At 40.5% G+C, this 19,626-nt stretch overlaps 1 protein-coding gene across 3 annotated transcripts in view; it reads left to right on the top strand.

The window, feature by feature from the left end:
* The first annotated feature begins 2,264 nt into the window (after positions 1-2,264).
* The window catches only part of mlphb (melanophilin b), a 40,809-nt gene continuing 23,447 nt past the window's right edge, over positions 2,265-19,626 (top strand). For all 3 annotated transcript variants that reach the window (XM_030427393.1, XM_030427394.1, XM_030427392.1), the window contains exons 1-4: positions 2,265-2,359; positions 4,908-5,074; positions 15,823-16,044; positions 17,649-17,788. In XM_030427393.1, the coding sequence (XP_030283253.1) occupies positions 4,950-5,074; positions 15,823-16,044; positions 17,649-17,788 (487 nt within the window). In that variant the 5' untranslated portion in view covers positions 2,265-2,359; positions 4,908-4,949. The remainder of the gene's footprint in view (positions 2,360-4,907; positions 5,075-15,822; positions 16,045-17,648; positions 17,789-19,626) is intronic.

Here is a 19,626-nt window from a genome sequence, read left to right as displayed (position 1 = left end):
CAAGATAAAATGGGAGGAATTTAATGGTAACACACACACACGCTGGACGATAACAGCAGGAACTGACTGTGCTGAAGCCAAACCTTTGTTGTAGCTTTTTTTTCATAGAATTCAAAGCCTGTTTGAGGTTCTTGTTGTTTGAGGGGGAGTTCCACTCATCTGGCAGCTTGGACTTGTATTTATTTTGGGAGTAAACACTTTTGTACTCACTTGGATGAAAACCATCAAAGCATTTTTTGGTCTGAAAGTGGTCAGACAGAAAAAAGTTTTGAAAGTATATTGTCGTAATGTAAAAGATATTCTACTCAGTTTGACACCTGACAAACAAAATTACAGTTAAAGCTTTGTTTCGTCTTGTTTGCGTTTCCCTGTTTCGGTGTTCCATACCTGTCTCCTCCACCTTTCTCCTTACCATGGAGTGCGATGTGGGCGTGGCTTGTTGGTTCCTGCTGCAGCGGAGTGACGCATCTGACAGTCATCAGCTCATCACCTCCGCTGCATCACCATGACCTCTCCACTGCTCCGGTTCCAGACTGTTCCTTCTCATCGATATCGTTGCCGTCTCTCTGCTCAGTGATCTGCTCCATTGCCTCCACCTGCTCACCTGTGTGTCCTGCACCTTCCCGGAAACCCATTGAGACCTTTCAACCCTGGCTGTCGTCTCTACCAGCTCATACATCTAACTTAACACATTTTGATTAATGAGTTACCCACCTGATAGATTAGTTTCGATGCACCTCCATAAAACGCTGAACTGTGGAGTTCTCACAGAGTTACTGTGTGTTTACATCCAATCACCCAAAACATATTGTGTGAATCCTTGAATCCTTTAATGTATTTCCTTCCTCATAAGACATTCCTCAACAAACTGCTCTATAGCACTCCTGCTGGTCAAGCTTTCAAAAGCATTCCTTTAATTTAGTTGTGCAAGACGTACGTGCCTGATGAGCAGACAAGACTGGGAAATTTGCATTTTCACATGTGAATTTGATATTTTTCTATGTGAAATGCTCACGTGTGAAAGTAAAGTAACGTCTCATGTGAATAAAAAATGTCCACGTATGAAATTTACATGTGAATCACAAACATTTCTACATGTGGAGGTGACCTGGGATGATTTTTCTACAGTAGTTCTGCCTCTAAAGCAAACTTTTGCCTGAGATAACAAGTCAACAATTAAATTAAAGGTTTTTTAAAAGTGCCAACGGCTGTTTTCAGTACGTGGGACACTTCCCTGAATAACACGTTCAAATTAATTCACTAGAATGATATTAACTTGCAAAAAACTCAGGGGTAAAAAAAACAAAACAAAGTCCTCTGTGTGACTAACCTCTTCCAAAGATTATGTTTGTTTACTCCACAGGAAGATGACAGCGCCTGGTGGTTAAGGAAACAAGAAAATTGGATTGCTGGTCGGACACACAGCTCAATTCAACCTCTTGGAAAACATAAAAACTAGCGTGGGAGGAAATGGGAGCAAATCTGTATGTTTATGAGAAGAGTATAAGAAAAATACATTACCAGACAAAGATCTACTCACGTCTATAATTTGAACTGTCACATTTAATTTAATTCATTCCCATTCGCCCTAATCAGTGTCTGAGTGTAGATTTCTGTCACAATCAGTGGGGCGTTTCCTTTGTGATCGTCATCCTGACTCGTTCCAACTCTTCTGTCACATCATGTCGGTGTGATTGTCTTGCAGTGTGTAAACGTTTGGCTTTATTAACGGAACCTGATCCTCTCCGGGAAGGAAAACTGACCAACCCACTGTGCAAACAACCCGCTTTACAAACTATATTCTCCCTTTTAGTTCCCTTAATACAACACTGCATCAATTATTGACAGACAGGGATTAAATCTCACATCTCATGACGTTATTCCAGATATTCAGCATGTCACGTTTTTACCTAATAAACAGATCTGTGAGGTCATGCATCACTGCCCCTTCCTTCATCATCGGACTCATGACATGTGACTTTGGATTAAAGCCCAAGTGGCCTCTACATAACCTCATGATCACTGCACGCTTGAATACTGTCCAAGCAATCAAATACCAAGATTTACTGCTTCCAAACAAATTAATAAGGTGTGTCCCGACATAAACATAACATAAACACAAACCTATAGCGGTTACAACTTATGTAATGCCTCTGTCGATGAGACGAGGGGTCGAAACACGTGTAGTCAGACCCTTTGAAGTGAAGTGAAGGGAAGGCGGAGAGGAGGCTGCCAGACTTCCTCCTGGTTAACTAGACATGTGATTAGCATTGCTGTCTGCTACTTGAGTTTGCCCTGCAGTCAGCCTGATCTGCCTCCAGAGGAAATACAGCCTGAGGGTGACTCTGCCAACACCAAGGTAAGACATATTTATGTACATTAATCTACTCATGGTGTAAAGAGAAAGGTGAGATGTGTCTCTGAGGTGTCTTTATCCTGTTTTTGCTTCTTTTTTTGGATGTTTTTGCTTAAAAAAATGTCTGCAGGCAACAGTAGTTTGGCTGATTCTTACCAAACTGATGTCTGAGAGGTTTTTTGCTTTTTATTACAATTGTTGTATTTAAAATCTTTTAGAGAAAATGTAAAAGAGCTTTTGACAACGTTCCTCAATCTCCTGAAATGTTTCCACACATTTAAATCTCCATTAAAGTGAATGTTAAATGGTTTTAATTGGAATAAAATGTATGGTTTATCTCCACTGTTGTGTTCCTGGGAAAGCTGTTCAAGGTGTGTGTGTGTGTCCTGTTATCAGGCCAAACCTTCCTTTTGCAAACACAAGGATTCCTTCATTTGTGCACCTGTTGAGTTTTGTCCATCAACTGTGGATAAAAACACAGACAATCTCTGCTTGACCTCACGTGAGAAGGTTTTACTGGTTAAGGAATAAAGACTAAATAATGTAAAGAACATTTTAATGATATTTTAAAAGTGTGTTCACCTCACACAACAGGTGAGACACAGAGCTGCTCACACCCGCTAAGCAAATAGAGCTTTTGTTTACCGCTTCACGGTTCAAGTCTAATAATTCAAGTGTGAGAAAGTTTTAACTATTATTATATGTGGCTGTCTGAGTACAATGTTCTACTCAGATTCTACCATTTAGACGCAACTTGTTTTTAAACTTGCATGCTTGTCTCTTTAGCATCAGTGCCCACTTCCAGAGGCAGTAATTAGATTACAAGGTCAGTGGAAAACACAATTATGTGATGTTCCTGAGCATTCCTCTGGTCCTCCGTGATTATAAGAGTGTTTACATGCAGTCTGGTGCTATTGGCTACGTGTGTGAACATTTATGTGTTGATCTCATCCTCTGAGAACACTTAATATAAAACTGGACCGTCTCATATGTAGGGCAGGCTCCGTTTGATAGAAACTTGATTAAGTCCTTGCAGCAATGTGATGGCTGAACTGTGCCAGACCTCACCACATCACAGGACCGATGCATGTGATGGAGATGTTTTTACCGCCAAACTTAGCTCCAGGTCACTGACCCGTGATCAAGACTATCATTCTGGTCTGCAGATTACAGCTGTAGACTATCTGCTCATATGTCTGTTCTGATTGGCTTGTGTCCATCGTTTTCATATGGCGAAAGCCTCAATTGCTTAATGGTTCTGGTTCTCCAAACCCAATTACATCCATTAAGATTACCAACAGCAGAAGGCGCAAATAGTGGGGAAGTTTAACATATAGGCGCCTTCTTCCCAGCGTAGAAAACAAATAAATCTGAGGATATTTTCATGGCTCCTGTATTGTCTGCCGGACACTCACAGGAATGTTGGAGGTCAGGAGGACAAAATGAATTTACTTTTAAATCAGACAAAAAGTGAGACAAGAACAAACTAGCGAGTGTGCTACTACCGAACTGTAGTTTCCCCAGTAAACACACCGACCTCTTCAGCTGTCCCAAATTTAGTGTCTCTGGGCTGGTTAGGTGGAGCTGACCAGGCTGGGTGGTAGACCAGTGTCAGTGGCAGTGTCAGTGCGACTGACATAGCTAAACAATTAGAGGCAGATTAGGCGGGAAAAGCAGGTAACCCATCCAATAATATGAATGATTGGTTTGGTTTGTTTGAGGACTGCGGCAGCTACAAATACTGGAATTTTTTGTGTTTTCTGCTGCCTCAAAGTCTCCAAAAGAATCAGTCAATGCAGATTTGAAATGTTAAATAAAGAGTTTAAGTTTAAACTAGGCTTACGTCAAAGCATAACTTAACTTTAGGCTTACAGACAAAGATTTCTGTGTAAGATAGTAACCCTGGCTTGTCAAAGACTGCCACAATGAGCTTGTAAGAAATTATTTTATATTCTAGCTGTTTATTATTTAAAAAAAACAAAAAACAGTGAATGGTCTGAAATATGCATGATGACTCTTCTGTGAACGTCAGAGTCCAACCCTAACCCTCCTTCTGTGCAAATATGCCCTCTTAAGACAAAGATAATAAAAGGCTTCAGCCGCCTGAGTCGGTCAATTAATAAGTGGAGGTCTTCCAATGTATAATCCTTTTTAGTCCGACATTGTAATTATGTGTTTCATGAACAGCTTTTCCTGCTAACTCGCGTTTGCATGTAGGTGTTTTTTAGCAGGCCACAATTTAATTCTACTGTCAGGAGAAACCTGCTGGATCGGATCTAATTCATTTTCTACTGATGTGTGCAGACTTCAACCTTTGTGATGCCGTGTGAATTTGAACTGTGAACATGTGTTGACTTGCTGTAACCAACTGATTAACACCTCTGTCTTGAAGTTTTAAACTACTGTGGGCAGTGCAACACTAATGGATTATATCAAAAATGAATGCAAAAAAAATCCTTTTCACGTTGTTTACACCTCTCTCGATACTGTTCGTGCTGACTTATCCGTGCATCATTTGCAAAGATCTGATTGTATTTTTTCTATTACGCAGCACCGGGCAGCTTCCCAAATCACAGGCATCATATTCACAATCATGCCAGTAACCATGACAGGCAAGAAGCTGGATCTCTCCAAGCTCACGGATGATGAGGCCAAGCATGTCTGGGCAGTCGTCCAACGAGACTTTGACCTGAGGAAGAAGGAGGAGGACAGACTTGGGTGAGTTTGAACGTTGATTAAGTTAAAATAAATGACTTTTAAATGAGTTTTAATGGATACAAATAAAAACAAAACAGAAACACAACCCTTTGATGCAAGCGGCTTTAAGATGAATCTGGCTAAACGATCGCTCTCATGGCACACGTTTTATCAAACTGATGTTTTTGTCCATTCTTTTATGATTCAATCTATAACCAAATTATGGTAATCCAATAGTGTACTATATTGAATTCACTTCATATTATTCTCTAAAGTCAAATCTCTTTTACGTCATATATTTAAGCTTTTTCTCGTGTGTAACGCAGTATTTGTTTGTATCTTTATAAATATGTTTTGTACGTTCTTGGATTATAAATCTGACGTTATTATAAGATTATTCTTATTTTAGGGTCAAAAAACATTTATTGTAGAGAGGTGAAGCCCCTCAGGTGTTAATTTTCATTCTGAGTTATGATGTTTGTCATTTTTCAACTCGAGAAAGCCTCAGTTTGTAATAAAAATTATATTATATGATTAGACTGTGAAAGTAGCCTACACACCAAACACACACAGTGATGTTGTCTCATTTAACACTTGCCAGAACCCATAACTGACACCTTGTACAGTCGGTCCGGCTCATCGTCACCTTGCTGTGATGTAGAAACCTACTCCAGGGCCGTGTGACATCACTGGTGGGTGTGGTCACAGGTACAACAAAGCCCATATAAGGCAGTGCGCTTTTCAGCCCGATGTTAAGTTACTTTTTAAAGCAACACTAGCCGTTTTTAGACAGAGCACCAAGCCGCCAATCTGCCCGTCCTTTTGGCGGCTCGGTCCGCAGTTTTAGACAGAGGGCGGCAAATTGGGGGTCTGCTTTGGTCCGCCGATTTTCCGCCTCGGAGGGTACACTTATTTCCGCCTCGCCTGCTATCTAAAAACGAGGCGGCAATGTGCCGGCCCCTGCGTGAGGTGGGCGGAGGTGTCAATGACCTGCACTGTTGTGCGACCCACAGCCGGGTAGTTTTAAAACCAGGAAACAGCTGATCACAGCCGTCAGTCCATCATTTCATCCGCGGACGTCAAGATGAGCGACTGGACCGCCGCTGAGATCCAGGAGATGCTAGTGTCTCCTCGGTCTCTGTAGCTGTCTTCATTGTCCGCTTGTTGTTGTAGCGGCAAGCTGCTAACGCTCGCTACTTTCAAATTAAAAGCCCCCCGCTAAGAACCCAGTTCTAAACTCCAATGGGGTGCAATGTAAAGCTCTTATTTTGAAGACAAATTCTTTGTCACCATTCACAGCCCGACTTCGAGCTTCACGTCACGTCACATGTTTACGCCTACCTCAGAGGCGGCTTTTGGAAAAGGAGGAATATTACACCTCGGTTTTAGGAAGATAGGCCGGCACATTGCCGCCCTTACCTTGGAGCAAATGTTCCGCCTTTTCTATCTAAAAAGGGCTAGTGTGTAACTTCTGCAGAACAGCAGCCACTGTGGCCTTTAAACTTGTCCCTACATTACCCACAATGCAGCTCAGCCACCGAGACAGATTACATGTGGCTTCCTCTGGAGCCGCAGGAGGCTTCAAACTACTTTTTTCACATATGACGCTCTAAAACGACTAAACACATGTGTAATGTGTAATGTGTAAAACTGGGGGATTTACCCTTTAAGAATGAGACGATGGTGAATGTTAAAACAGAAAAACTAGAATATATTTCTTTTGTAAATGAAAGACATCTTTTATTTCGTCTTTTTATGTTACAAAGTGGGATTTATACACAAATCCGTGTATTCGACAGTCCATAAGAAAACACTGCGCTACACTTGTTTCCCATGCTGGTTCACTGCTCTGGCATCATCATATTATCATGTCTGCACAGACGACGCAGAGCGATCTCACATCGCTGTGAGCCAGTAATCACATATCCTGTCTGCAGAGGCCTGTAATGCTGGATAATTAAATATCTGCTGGGTTTCTTTATTGAGAGAAGATGACTGATCTCGTTTGGGTTAAATTTAGTCAAACTGAGCAGAAATGAAATGCTGTGCGTCACCAACAGACGATTCAGTCAGGAATAAATCAAATAAATCACCCAGCTACTGCTCACATGTTTCCTTGGCAATAGTGACTGATGGATGGTTTAGATATCAGGCTGCGGGAGGAAGAGGTTTACAGGGAATTTCCCTCCTTCCTGGGTGTGGGATCCATCTCGGATGGAGAGGATCAGCCAAAAACTGAAGAAAACAGGGTTTAGAGGAAGATTTACACCTGATATATTTATCTCTAATCTTTGATTGATATCTTAATTTGCCACTATACATCGCTATAAAACTGGTGATGTACGAAAACAAACTCCAAGTTTATGTTCTCTATAGTTTAATACATTATTCACTGAAACTTGCAATAGGTGCATGACGAAAATGGGTGCGTAAGATAGTTTGATTAGACACGTTACTTGTTTAGGAAGAGGCACCACATAATGCATGATGTAAACTGAAATAATAAAAGTAAAAGTAGACGTACAAAGCAAAAATGTTGACCTCAAATGAAACGGTTTGTAGCCTTAGATCCTGAATTGAGATGAGACGTGTTGAATGACTTTTCTTTGAATTGCTTCCAATTCTTATTCTTTGTATTTGTCATATTTTATAACGACATTTTGTATTTTTGTGTCTTTTCTCTTCTTGTTTGACCTTCATCTTGACTTTAAATCTCCCCCAATGAAATGGAACAACGCCTCATGACCCTCATTTGACACTCGTGACATCAAACTATCAATCAAGTCATACAAAACACGAGATAAATGATGATTAAACGTCCTCTAGCATGCCCCACTACACACATTTTTCTTTCACCTCTGCCCCTCTGAATCCTCCATCGGCAGCTGGACTTAAACTACCTGAAAGTAAAATTTCAGGCATCAACATGCAGGGATGGTCATGCATGAGTCGGCAATAACGATGTAACATTTGTTAGGAAGCTAGTTAGCCTCCAAGACGTCAGTAATCTGGTAGCGATTGATGCTTGTTATAAAGAAAAAGGTCCATCATGCATCAAAACGACAGAGTGTTTAAGTCTGGAGGGTCATGTAGCTGCAACATTTTGCCCTTTTCCTCTATCCCAACAAGAATCGGGATTTGGATTTGGCATCGGACTTTGTCTGTCAAAGCACTTAGTGGGCTTTGTTTTTGGTCAAAGGTTAATGTTCTCATTATTATTTGGACACAGGGCCGCTACAAGACAGGATGTGGAGGTTTGATGACACTGCAGGAGCTGCTTTGAAGCCCTTTAGAGGATTTAAGCAGGCACATTTGTAAGTGATCAGATCAAATGATCCTCTGGAGCCCCTGAGGCGTCTGAGGAGGCAGTTAGTAACCCTCCTTACTTATTGTAATCCAAGTTGAAACAACACACCCACAGTCCAGCCGGACTGTTGTTTCCCCTGGAGGACTTCAAATCTTCACTGTGACTAATATGGATTATTTTTCTAAGATTGCTATCTCAAACGTATTGATTTCTGTTTATTCATACAGCATTACAATTTCCAGTAATGAAATACAGAGATTTTACTTCTCGGTGTTGTTTCTGGGCTGAAAATCTCATCTTGACTCATCCACTTTAAAATACTTTCAAACAAATGTCATGCACTCAGAAGATTTGCTGTAGCTCTGTATTTCCCCCGAGACGGATTGTGTTTGTGTATCTGTATTTTTACACTGATTTATTTTCGTTACCACTGGAACCGTCTTCTCTCCAGCCTCCATTTTCCAAGGAAGCAATTTCTCAATATTCACCACTCCAGCTTCAGGCAGAGGAGTTGGTCTTTTCTCTGTAGGGATTCGAGCTGATCTGCGTTGGTGTGTTTCCTTCACAAAATAATTAGGACACTGCAATTTCAATTTCAGCCACTTAGGTTTCGTTTCCTGCCAGCGTTCTTCTCCAGCCGTTTGTTTTCCAGTCAAACGAGACGTTGTTTGCTGCTGAGGCAACTGTTGTTTTCTTCCAGGGCCTCTTCCGTCTATAAATAGTGTACGGATCTTCATGTGGTTTACATATAAAGCTGTCACGCCTAAATCTTGTAAAACCACATATGTTGGATTATAAAATGAAACAGCTTATTTTGGCATGGATTCGAAGTTTGTTTTGCTTGACCGAGTCCACAAAAACAACAGAGACGTCAATGAGATGCTTCTTTTTTGTCTTAGCGTTCACCTACCAATACTTAAAGGGGTTGATCTGTATGTTGAGTATCACTGCAGAAGAGTCAACCTGAAATTAAAAGACTTAACTATTTCCTGTTGTGGTGGAAGCCTCATTAGAGAGAAAATAAGGGCTATTGGAACTTTAAAGCTGCACTAATAAATGTTTTTTTAACATTGGATTGGAAATGTTAAAAGGGGCCCCACATAGTGAAAAACCCACAAGCTATTGTTCTCAAACATGTTCCTCATAACAATTATAAGGTGTCAATGAACACTCGTGCCATATATGGTTAGAAAGATGAGATTCTTGTGATTTGATTCGTGCAAACAGCTTCAAGATAAAACCGCGTCAGGCAGGTACAATCAACAAATAAAACAAACTAGCCCACACAGCGTTTTAGCAACTCACCAATGAAGCATCTGGCTGTTTCAGAAGTCTTCTTTTAATTCCCAAATGTCTATTAGATCCATTTAAGTGAGATATTTAGTCCAAACCACAGTATTCCATGCGTAAATGGTGAGAAATGTATTTTAAAATTATAAAAAACTTCATTATTTTATACAAAAATGCCATTAAATTGCCTTTCGGAGACACCAGGGACGGCTGCCGACCATCTGATCTATAAATTGAAACCTGATATGACCAGCTAATAGCTTCTATGCCCGCACTGTAGCCTGCAACAGCCAATGAGTGATCGCAAAGACTCGAGACCCAGTCTTTGTTCCAACCCTTCTCTCCTGAGCCACTTACCAGTACCAGAATCTTCAGCCAGATTCAGATTCAGGCATGTTGGTTGCCAGTGAAATTTCAGATCTGAGAGGTTTTATTTATGTTTATGTAGTTGATTGCATATTTAGTTTTCCACCTAAACACTTGTTTTCTATTCTAAATGCAGAAATTTAGTAAATAAGGAAATACAAACGACTACAACGAGTTTAATGCTGCGGTTATTCTCAAGAAAGGGTTTTTGAGCAGGCTCAGTTTTGCAATAAAGATTCTGATGTAGCTGAAAACATATTTCAGTGCGTTAATATGTCTGTGAACTTATTTCGACTGGCCCAAATGTAAAAAACAAAAAGAGAGAGACAGATTTAGTGAGAATTTCAGCTGCTTTGAATTCTCATTGCTTCTGGATTTGAGCGTTTGACCGTGTAGCTTCCTGCAGAGAGATGAAAATAACTTTGCCTTTAATTTTGAGACAGAAACCTAAATTAGGTCGAACTGCAGCGGATTTATAACTGTGAGTGATGTTTGTGTGTCAGGGCTGAATACAGATGGTTCTCAGACAGATGAGTCATGAAAAGAGGAAGAGAGAAAGAAAATATCTTTCCATCTATAGTCAGACCTCGCTCGCTAATGCTTTTTGTTCATTGATATCATAGTTTTATTTTAATAGACTTTCTGAAAACTGTCTTCAGTAAAATGGAAACTCAAAGCTGATGTGGAGCTGCTGTCTCTCTCTCTCTCTCTCTGGAAAGCATTATGTTTTAGCCCTGAACGTCTCTGTGTGTCGATGCCAGAGTCTGTGTCAGCCTCTCTTTTTGTTTCTCCCTCGTTCTCACTTTCAACAGCCCTGCGGAGTAAACCGCATCTTGTCAGATGTTGAGGCTGATTTAAGAGGGAGGTGAGGACGAGGGATGATGAAGTGAGGATGAAAGAACACCAGCTCAAACTGGGTTAAGACGTCCGAAAGTAGGAAGTTAATTCAAGCTGGGGAAGGTTTGATTTGTGCGGACAGTCATGGCGGGAGGATCACCATGTATGGGAACGCTCAGTTACTTTGGTCCTCTTTGCTGTCTGTGTCTAAGTGAACGTCTGGCTGCCGCACCCGGATTCCTCAGCTCTGCCAGTTAAGCAAATACTCCGCAGTACCTGCTTTTAATCAGCTATCCTGAGGAAAAGGGAGGATTTCAAGGTCATGCATACTGTAAGTGTGTTAATCGGTGAAACTGCCCAGAAAATGTACTTAATCATGTCAGCTATCCGTAGTGTGAAGATATTTTTATTCGGCAAGAATGAAGGAGAAAGAAAACAAGCTCTTCTCAGACAAACTTTAACACTTCAGGTACTTCAGATCACTTTGAAATGTCACATGTGCTAATTTCTATCCATAACTATTATGGATATTACTATTAAAAACAGGAGTTCTTTTACATTTTATGTATTGGATCAGTTTCCTGCCATAAAAATGATTAGCATAATACATTTCTTTAAGGTTTCAATTCAGAATTTTTTTTATTTACTTCCATGTGTTCTAGCTTTGAGTGGAATCTTGTGAGACCAGTATAAATGTATTATTTAGAACCAGATGTAGCAGCGCTGCTCAGCCTTACTTTTAATATTGTCAATTGGCCCAAGAAACGTTTTCCCCAAAGAGCACCATTAAAAACAAAACATTTGTAGAACTGTTGACACCTCAAAACTGCAAACAGGGTCAGTTACGACTCTTTTTAGTGAAGTTATATAAATCTGTTCCAAGTGGCTGAAAATCAATAAATGCAGGGTAACACTTTATGATTAATGTCTGTGGTAATTGTTAATCATTAATGTGTCCCAGGTCATTTATCAGATGCTTTTGTCCAACAGTAATTCATACATACATTCATACACTGATGGCGGTGGCCGACCAGCACATCAGGAGCAGTTTCAGGTTCAGTATCTTGCCCAAGGACACTTCAACATGCAGACCAGGGGAAGTGAACCAGCAACCTTCTGATAACAATAAGCTGGCTCTACCTGTGAGCCACAGCTGCCCGAGTGACTCTTTGAGTATCTTCAAGTAAAGTGAATCATTATAGTGAGTAGTTCTCCAGTACACACATTAGATACTTATTACTTAATCATTAGTTACTTTGTAGGTATCTTCAGGTAAAGTGAGACATCATACTGAGTACTATTAAATAATTACTAATTAATGAATCATTAGTTACTATTTGTATGTACCTTCAAGTAAAGTAACTTATCGTATTGAGTAGTTTAATATTAGACTTTTAAAGTGAGATAACAGAGTACTTACCCAGAAGACTCATTAAATACTGATTACTTAATCATTAATTACTTTTTTATGTACATTTCAAGTGAGACACCATACTGAGTAGTTACTGACTCATTAAATACTGAGTACTTAGTCATTAGTTACTTTGTGTGTATCTTCAGGTAAAGTGAGACATCGTACTGAGTACTACTAAATGATTACTAATAACTTACTCATTAGTTACTCTTTTTTGTGCACCTTAAGGTGAAGTGAAAGATAATACTGAGTAGTTACTGACTAGACTCTTCAAAAACGAATTACTTAATCATTAGTTACTCTTTTTGTGACTTTTTATAGAGTTGTTTACCATTAGATTTTTTAAAATATGGATTACTGAATCATTAGTTACTTGTTTTATGTACCTTCGAGTAAAGTGAGATAACAGAGTAGTTACCCAGTAGACCCATTAAATACTGATTACTGAATCATTAGTTACTTGTTTTATGTACCTTCGAGTAAAGTGAGATAACAGAGTAGTTACCCAGTACTCCCATTAGATACTTATTACTTAATCGTTAGTTACTATTTTGTGCGCCTTCAAGTAAAGTGAGACATTATACTGAGTGGTTACCGACTAGACTCATTAAATACTGATTACTTAATCATAAGTTACTCTTTTTGTAACGTTTTCATACAGAGTTGTTTTCCATTAGACTTTTGAAATACTGATTACTGAATCATTAGTTACTGTTTTTGTGCACCTTTAAGTGAAGCGAATCATAATACTGTGTAGTTAATCAATCAACTCATTAAATACTCATTACTTAGTCATTAGTTACTCTATTTGTACCTTCAAGTAAAGTGAGACAACGTACTGAGAAGTTCCCCACTAGACTCATTAAATACTAATTATTAAACCATTTGCTTTAAAGGTGTTTAATGTCTAACTGACTGCCAAAGAGAAAAGCAATAACGACCCAATCAACAAAGATCTGAGACTCATCTTAATCAATAACCCTAAAGTACCCCTGCAGAAGTCACTGCTGTCACTCAGACCGTCCCTCTTTTGTAAGCCGCTGCACTTGTCTTTGATTTCTACGTTTGCAAGCCGTGTTTCCGTGTTTGGAAGGCTTCAAGTTGCCTACAGCACACATCTTATTTGAATCATAGAAGGGCATCTTGTCTACCAGATTTGTGGGATTTGGTGTTTCAGAGGATGACAGATTTAACAGATATTACTTTTAAATCACGTCACTAATGTCCAGCAGCTGTTATCTGCCAGAGGTTATGGGATACTCCCCAAAGTATCCCGTTTATCCTGAAGATCTGGGCTCTGATTTAAAGAAGCATGACCTGAAAAGAGCTTTAATAAACAAAAGAGCATCCTCTCATCCTCGCCGGCTGATGTGCCAGACTCCACCCACGCTTTGTGACATTTGGGATTTGTTATCTGAATTTTTTTTTTTTTCTTTTTCCGCTACTGTCAGCATCTCGCATCGCTGAGCGTGGATGTTACTTTTCCAACAATCAGCGCAAGTTTGTTGAAGAGAATCGGTCTGACTCAGAGCGGTGAAGTCATTCTTGACATATGTGTTGAGGAGCCGACAGATTTGACTTTTCTTCTTGAAGTTTCTGGTAATAATCAGCTATCTGTAATCTTGTGGTGTCTCTTCTTCTGAGGCAAGTTCCTATCAACTGTGACCACATGGCAACAAAGTGTTGAATATAATTAACCGTTTTTTCCTTATTTATAACCATGGCACTAAATGTTTCCTGGAGAACTTATCCAGTTTTTTGTTTTTTTCTGCCTTTCCTGACTTTTTCCGTGAAACAAGGCTGACATAATATTTACACAAAGTTGCCAAAACGCAGCCATGTGTTACCGTCCGTTCACTGACATCCATCTCGTCACTCATATCTGACTGCCAGCGCTTTGACTCAGAACGTCTCTGCACACGAAAATGTTTGTTTTTCAAGCTGTAGAACCATAAAGTGAGTAAGACATCAGAAATGTCGCTTTACATGTACTCACCGACGGCTCAATAGTTTGACATTACAGGAAAAAGGTGCTTATTTGCTTTGAGAGTGAGATGAGAAGCTGAGGACATGGTTAGCTTAGCTTAGCATAAATACTGCATGGAGCCAGGAGGAAACCGCTCGCTTGGTAGCTCTGTTCAAACATACAGCAAACAGCAACTCCAAAGCTGTTTTTAAATGTGCAAATGACGATTGGTGTTTTGTTTTTGGAAGCATTTCAGCATCAGTACAGCCTCTCCAGCTATAAGGGGCCCAGTGCTGCTTATCAGATGAAGCGAGCATCATGTTGTACATTCAAAAAGGTTATTAAGTGATTATTTCTGCTGCCAAACTGTTTGTGTTTCTTTGTTTCTAAATTACAGCCATTTCTACTTTACTGTGATGTACAGGACTTCAGTCTTCATCAGTCGGACAGTAATCAACCCTCACATACAGACCTCGGTTACAGTTTAACCTGCCGTATACATACAAGATGGTGATGTTGGCACAAAGGAGCCATGTTGAGACATTTTTCTGTGACGCTGTGATGATGCCTGAAGTAAAAGTTGTTTGTTCTGACACAAACGATACATTAACCTGTGACTTGAGGAAATATTAACGGATAAGTTCACCCAAAATTGAAAACTCAGTCTTTATCTACAGTCAACCAACCTCATGTTGATGTAAAGTCCGGTGAAGTTTCTACAAAACATTTCTGGAGCTTCACAGCAAAACAGAGTTGCAGCATTCTTCAAAATGACTGAAGTAGATGGGACTAAAACTAGATCCATACAGCTCATCTGATGTAATTTTAGCCGCTGGAAGCTCAAAGATCCCAAATTGATTTGAAAAGATGTTATTCAAACCCTTTTTTTAAGATGAAATCGTCGCTGTAGCTGCTGAGATAAAAGTGTTAGCATGCAGCCCGTCTGAAGTGGGTGCAGATTTCAGGGCTTCTGGAGGCTTGGATCACGTTGGACGAGCTGTATGGAGGCATTTGAATGTTTTTCAGTTGTAGTCTTCAGCTTCTTCAGCTGTTTAGGAGAATGCTCCAACGCTGTTTTGCTGTGAAGCTCCAGAAATGTTTTGGGGACTAGAAACTTCACATGACTTTCCATCAACATGGGGGTGAAGAGATAATATTGAATTTAAAATTTTGAGGGGACGGTTCCTTTCATGTGTCCGTCAGTCACAGATTTAAGTCTTGTAATCACTATGCAAGACAAACTTTTAATTTAAGCGCCCTCACAGCATCAAAGTGTCCTATGTTGACTTTCTTATTGTTGCCTTGTTGCATCTTCACCTCCTCATCTCTCTTTTTATCATGCTGTCTGATTCTTTATTCATACAGCAGGTTTGGTAACGCTCTCTGGAGAGAAAGGGATGAATGACAGGAACCATTTGCATTTCTCTTGTTAATGATATGATGTCAAATGTGAAAGTCTTCATCTTTGTTATTTCACTTCTGTGAGCTGGTAGTTAGAAGGCCTCTCTTCCTTTTAATGCAGGTGACTATAGGGAGTATTTACTGTCTTCTATAATAAACTCTTCTGCTTCCAACCTTGTCTTTTTCAGGGACCTGAAGACAAAGATAGAAAAAGAAGACACCAAGAGAGAGCTGCTGGGAAACCAGAGCAGCCTGACCGAGTCGCACTGTATTCGATGTCTGCAGCCCTTCAAGTTCCTGGTCAACACCAAGCGTCAGTGTCTGGACTGCCAGCTCTACATCTGCAAGTCCTGCAGCCGCTACAACAAGAAGGAGCTGGGCTGGGTGTGTGATCCCTGTCGCATGGCCAGGTAGGAAATGACAACATTGACAAAAATTAACCCTGTGGTTTTTTAAAGTGAGTCCAGCACCACAGCTGAAAACTGAAAAATCTGTGTCTCCCAGAGATCCACTCAGAAAGTTTCAGCTTCTCTCAAACAAAAAGTCAATATTGAAGAAGAACATTAGCTGATGGTATGAAGAGGCAGTAAAGGTCAAGGATCACGAGACACCACTGCCCCTGAATTTTAATTGATCGACAGATAAATTAGCATAAATCAAGAGGTTTGTTGGACAAACACCACTCGTGGGCCGCTGTTCTGGGTTCACAAACTGGACTAAGATGGCAGCTCGTTTTTAAACTTTCTCTTGAATTACAAAAGGTCATGCAGCTGCAGAATCTGTCTTCATTTTAACTTGTGTCTGGAGTTTCCAGAGGTGTCTAGTCATGGTGGATGCCCTGATTTGCATAAAGAAGCTAGAGTTTAATTTTTATGCAGATGAGGTTTTGGGAAACACAACACACTGCTACACAACTTCCTGCAACCACAACACTAAATGCACGCTCATACTGTATAAGTTTTATCTTGCAAAGGGAGTCATAACACTGTCACTAATGTTTGATCCCCTCTTGCTCTTGCAGAGATCACATCACCGTAAAATGAGTCACTTACATTGCAAGATTTTTGCTAGTTTAGTATCCCATCATGCATCACAGGAGGGCTTCCTTACTCCACTACAACTGCGCTCAGTGTCAGGTGACGCCACATAATTCAGCTTCATGCAACCTTATCTGCACATCAGGCAGCCACATGTGGGGACGTGAGAGAATGGACCGAATCGTTTCCCTTTCCGGTATACTGAACGTTAAACTGTGTGACCAAACATAAGCAGTATTGTGATCCATAAAGGAGCGTAAAATAACTTGTTTTCAGGCCAAAATTAGTGTTTGAGCCTTTTTTCCTCTTTGCCTTTTACTCTAGTTGTAGTTAAATAAAACTTTGTCACGATCGTGTTTTGTAGTGTTTCCACATTAATTGTACACAAATGGTTTGAGGTAAAGTCAAAGTTATATCGAGCTTAATCAATACATTTGTGAGCTTTTCCAGCATCTAGCTGAACCAAGATCTGAATATTCGTTCAAGTATTTCTTGCCTGAAACACGCTCAGTCTTAGTAATAACAAATGTCGGCTACAGATTTCATTCAGCAGCTGAAGGTTCGGTGTCTCTCTCAGGTTTTGGCCGCACACGCAGCTTTGACGGACGTTTTGGCGGCTGTCATTTCAACAGTCACAGCTCAGATCTCCTCCACTGCACCAGTTTTCTCTTTGTTAGCAGCAACAGAATCTGATACAAGCGGCTCGTTCCAGCTCCATATGTTACCGTTATACTGTTGTTTGCTCAGATGAGGCGGCGCACTGAAAGGCCCCTTCACTGACCTCAGCCGACGTCTGGAAAACATCATGCTATGGATCTCGTGTTGAAACCTGCACTCCATTTTGGTTGTTCACCGTAGCAGGCTGTAACTTCAGGCTGTTGCTTTGCTTTTGTGACACAAGAGGCACATTCACATAAACTTTGTATTGTCTTCACTTCCATCAGCACCTTTTCTGTCTCCATCGTTTCCTTTATCAGAGTCCTGAAGATCGGTACTTTGGAGTGGTACCACGAAAACGTTCGTGCACGCTTCAAACGCTTCGGCAGCGCCAAGGTGATGCGATCGCTCTTCAAGAGGCTGAGCGGACAACACAGCTGCTCTCAGAGCGAGCTCGAAGGTGAGAAGTCCAACTTTTATAATCGAGACACAAGATACAGTCGCCACAATAACCTGTTGGCATTTTATGCCTATGGGTTAGGGTTATTAATATGTCCAAATGTGTGCATGTCATACGTATTATATTAACATTTCTTCAGAAGGTGTCATATCACGGTCACATTACATTTATATCAGCTGACTTTCATCAGGATGTGGAGGGGACGGTGCGTTCATGACAGCTGGGCAAGAAGGCCGATGGAGAAAGACCAGTATTCAAAGTGGCGGTTAAAATTTTGTAACATGAACTGAAGGATATTTTTAATGAGACATCGGACATTTTCATGCTGAGTTTGTCGCAACAAACCCCGAAATTCTTCATGTGAGATGTCAGGAACTTTTTACAACTGTGTTTGTGGCAAAAACACAATTTTTGATGAGAAGTTTCCAGCTGATTTTATGCCAACATGATCTTTTCCTAACCTTATCAAACTGTTTTTTGTGCCTACCAGACCATAAACACAGCGTTGAAAACCAGACCTAAAGAAATGTGAAGTTACAAGACAAAGATTGTATCTGTATTTAAAGAAATGTGCATTACCAACATTATTCCGTTAACCAGGTAGCAGGATAGCACAGTGGGTGGCTGTTGAAAGGTTTCAGAGGTTTCCCAACATGAATCTAACTGTGCGAAGTGATTTTTAAAACTTGCATCTGGAATGTTTTGATTCTTTTATCCCCTTGTGAAAACCAGTATGTGGTGAGAAAACGATTATCAGGCCTTTATACTGTCAGTGAGGCCTTTCAGCAAAGAGATTAACCCTGCGTCAGCTGACCGGAGCTGCTCACTGGTCAACAGTCAGAAACTGTAGTCGTTGTGTGCAGCTGCCAGCGGGAACGTCTTCATGAATGTGAAGCCGTGCTAATCAAAGGTTACAAATGTGGCTGAATGTCAGGCCTCAGGTCCGGGTTCCTTTGAAGGGGCAACCTTAGCCAATACGCATCTGTTCCGCTCATTTCTGTGCGAGCCCTCGGGAGGAGCTGCGGGTCAGGAGTTGAGCCGGCCGGAGTCACAGAGCAGCGCTGGAAGTCAGCTTGAGCTTACCGTAAGAAATCCTCAATAAATGAAAGGCTTCGAGGAGATTCAGCAGCTGCACACTGTACTGTAACTGCATGGAAAATGTGTATCAGCCTCTCGGATCGCACTCTGCCAACTGGAAATTGGTGAAACATCAGCATGAAGTTCAGCATCTGTGAATGGTGTCAGCGCAAAGTTCAAGCTCGAGAGCTGGACTGTGTTTATTGACTCTAAGCGAAGACATCCTATATCAAACCTATTAAAGAGGTCGGACTGAATGCAGACCTTTGATCATGTCGTTAGGAGACTAATTGGCTCATAAATTACAGTTCTGTCTGCTGCTGAGCACGAAAACAATCATTTCATTAAAGAGATTGAACACAGGCTGTTTAAGTCAGAGGGAATTAATTAGAACAGTGAAAAAAATTACCCACAACCTTCTTCTACATTTCTTTTGAATTGTGCTTTTTTTATGGATTGTATTTTATTAATTCATTAACAAGCATACTAGCTTAAAATCTCACCTCCAGCTCTCAGAGGAATAGAAAACCCAAGTTGACAACGTCTCCACACTCATCCAGACTACTGCAGCGAGTTGTTGCACCACGCAAATCTCCATTTTGTTTATGTCTGCTTCCCCGTTCGTTATTCAGCTTGGTACGATAATCTAATCTGTAGTGACGTGCTATTATTCATTATCTACAAAATGGTGTTCAAAGCGTATTAATATTGAAGGTTTTGCACGTCCAAACTGCGCTAAATTCGACACTGCACCTCTTTTG

This window comes from Sparus aurata, chromosome 9 (genome assembly GCF_900880675.1).
Source record: "Sparus aurata chromosome 9, fSpaAur1.1, whole genome shotgun sequence".
Classification (NCBI taxonomy): Eukaryota; Metazoa; Chordata; class Actinopteri; order Spariformes; family Sparidae; genus Sparus; species Sparus aurata.
Note: the sequence above shows the minus strand (reverse complement) of the source record. Positions and strands in the feature narration are given on the sequence as shown.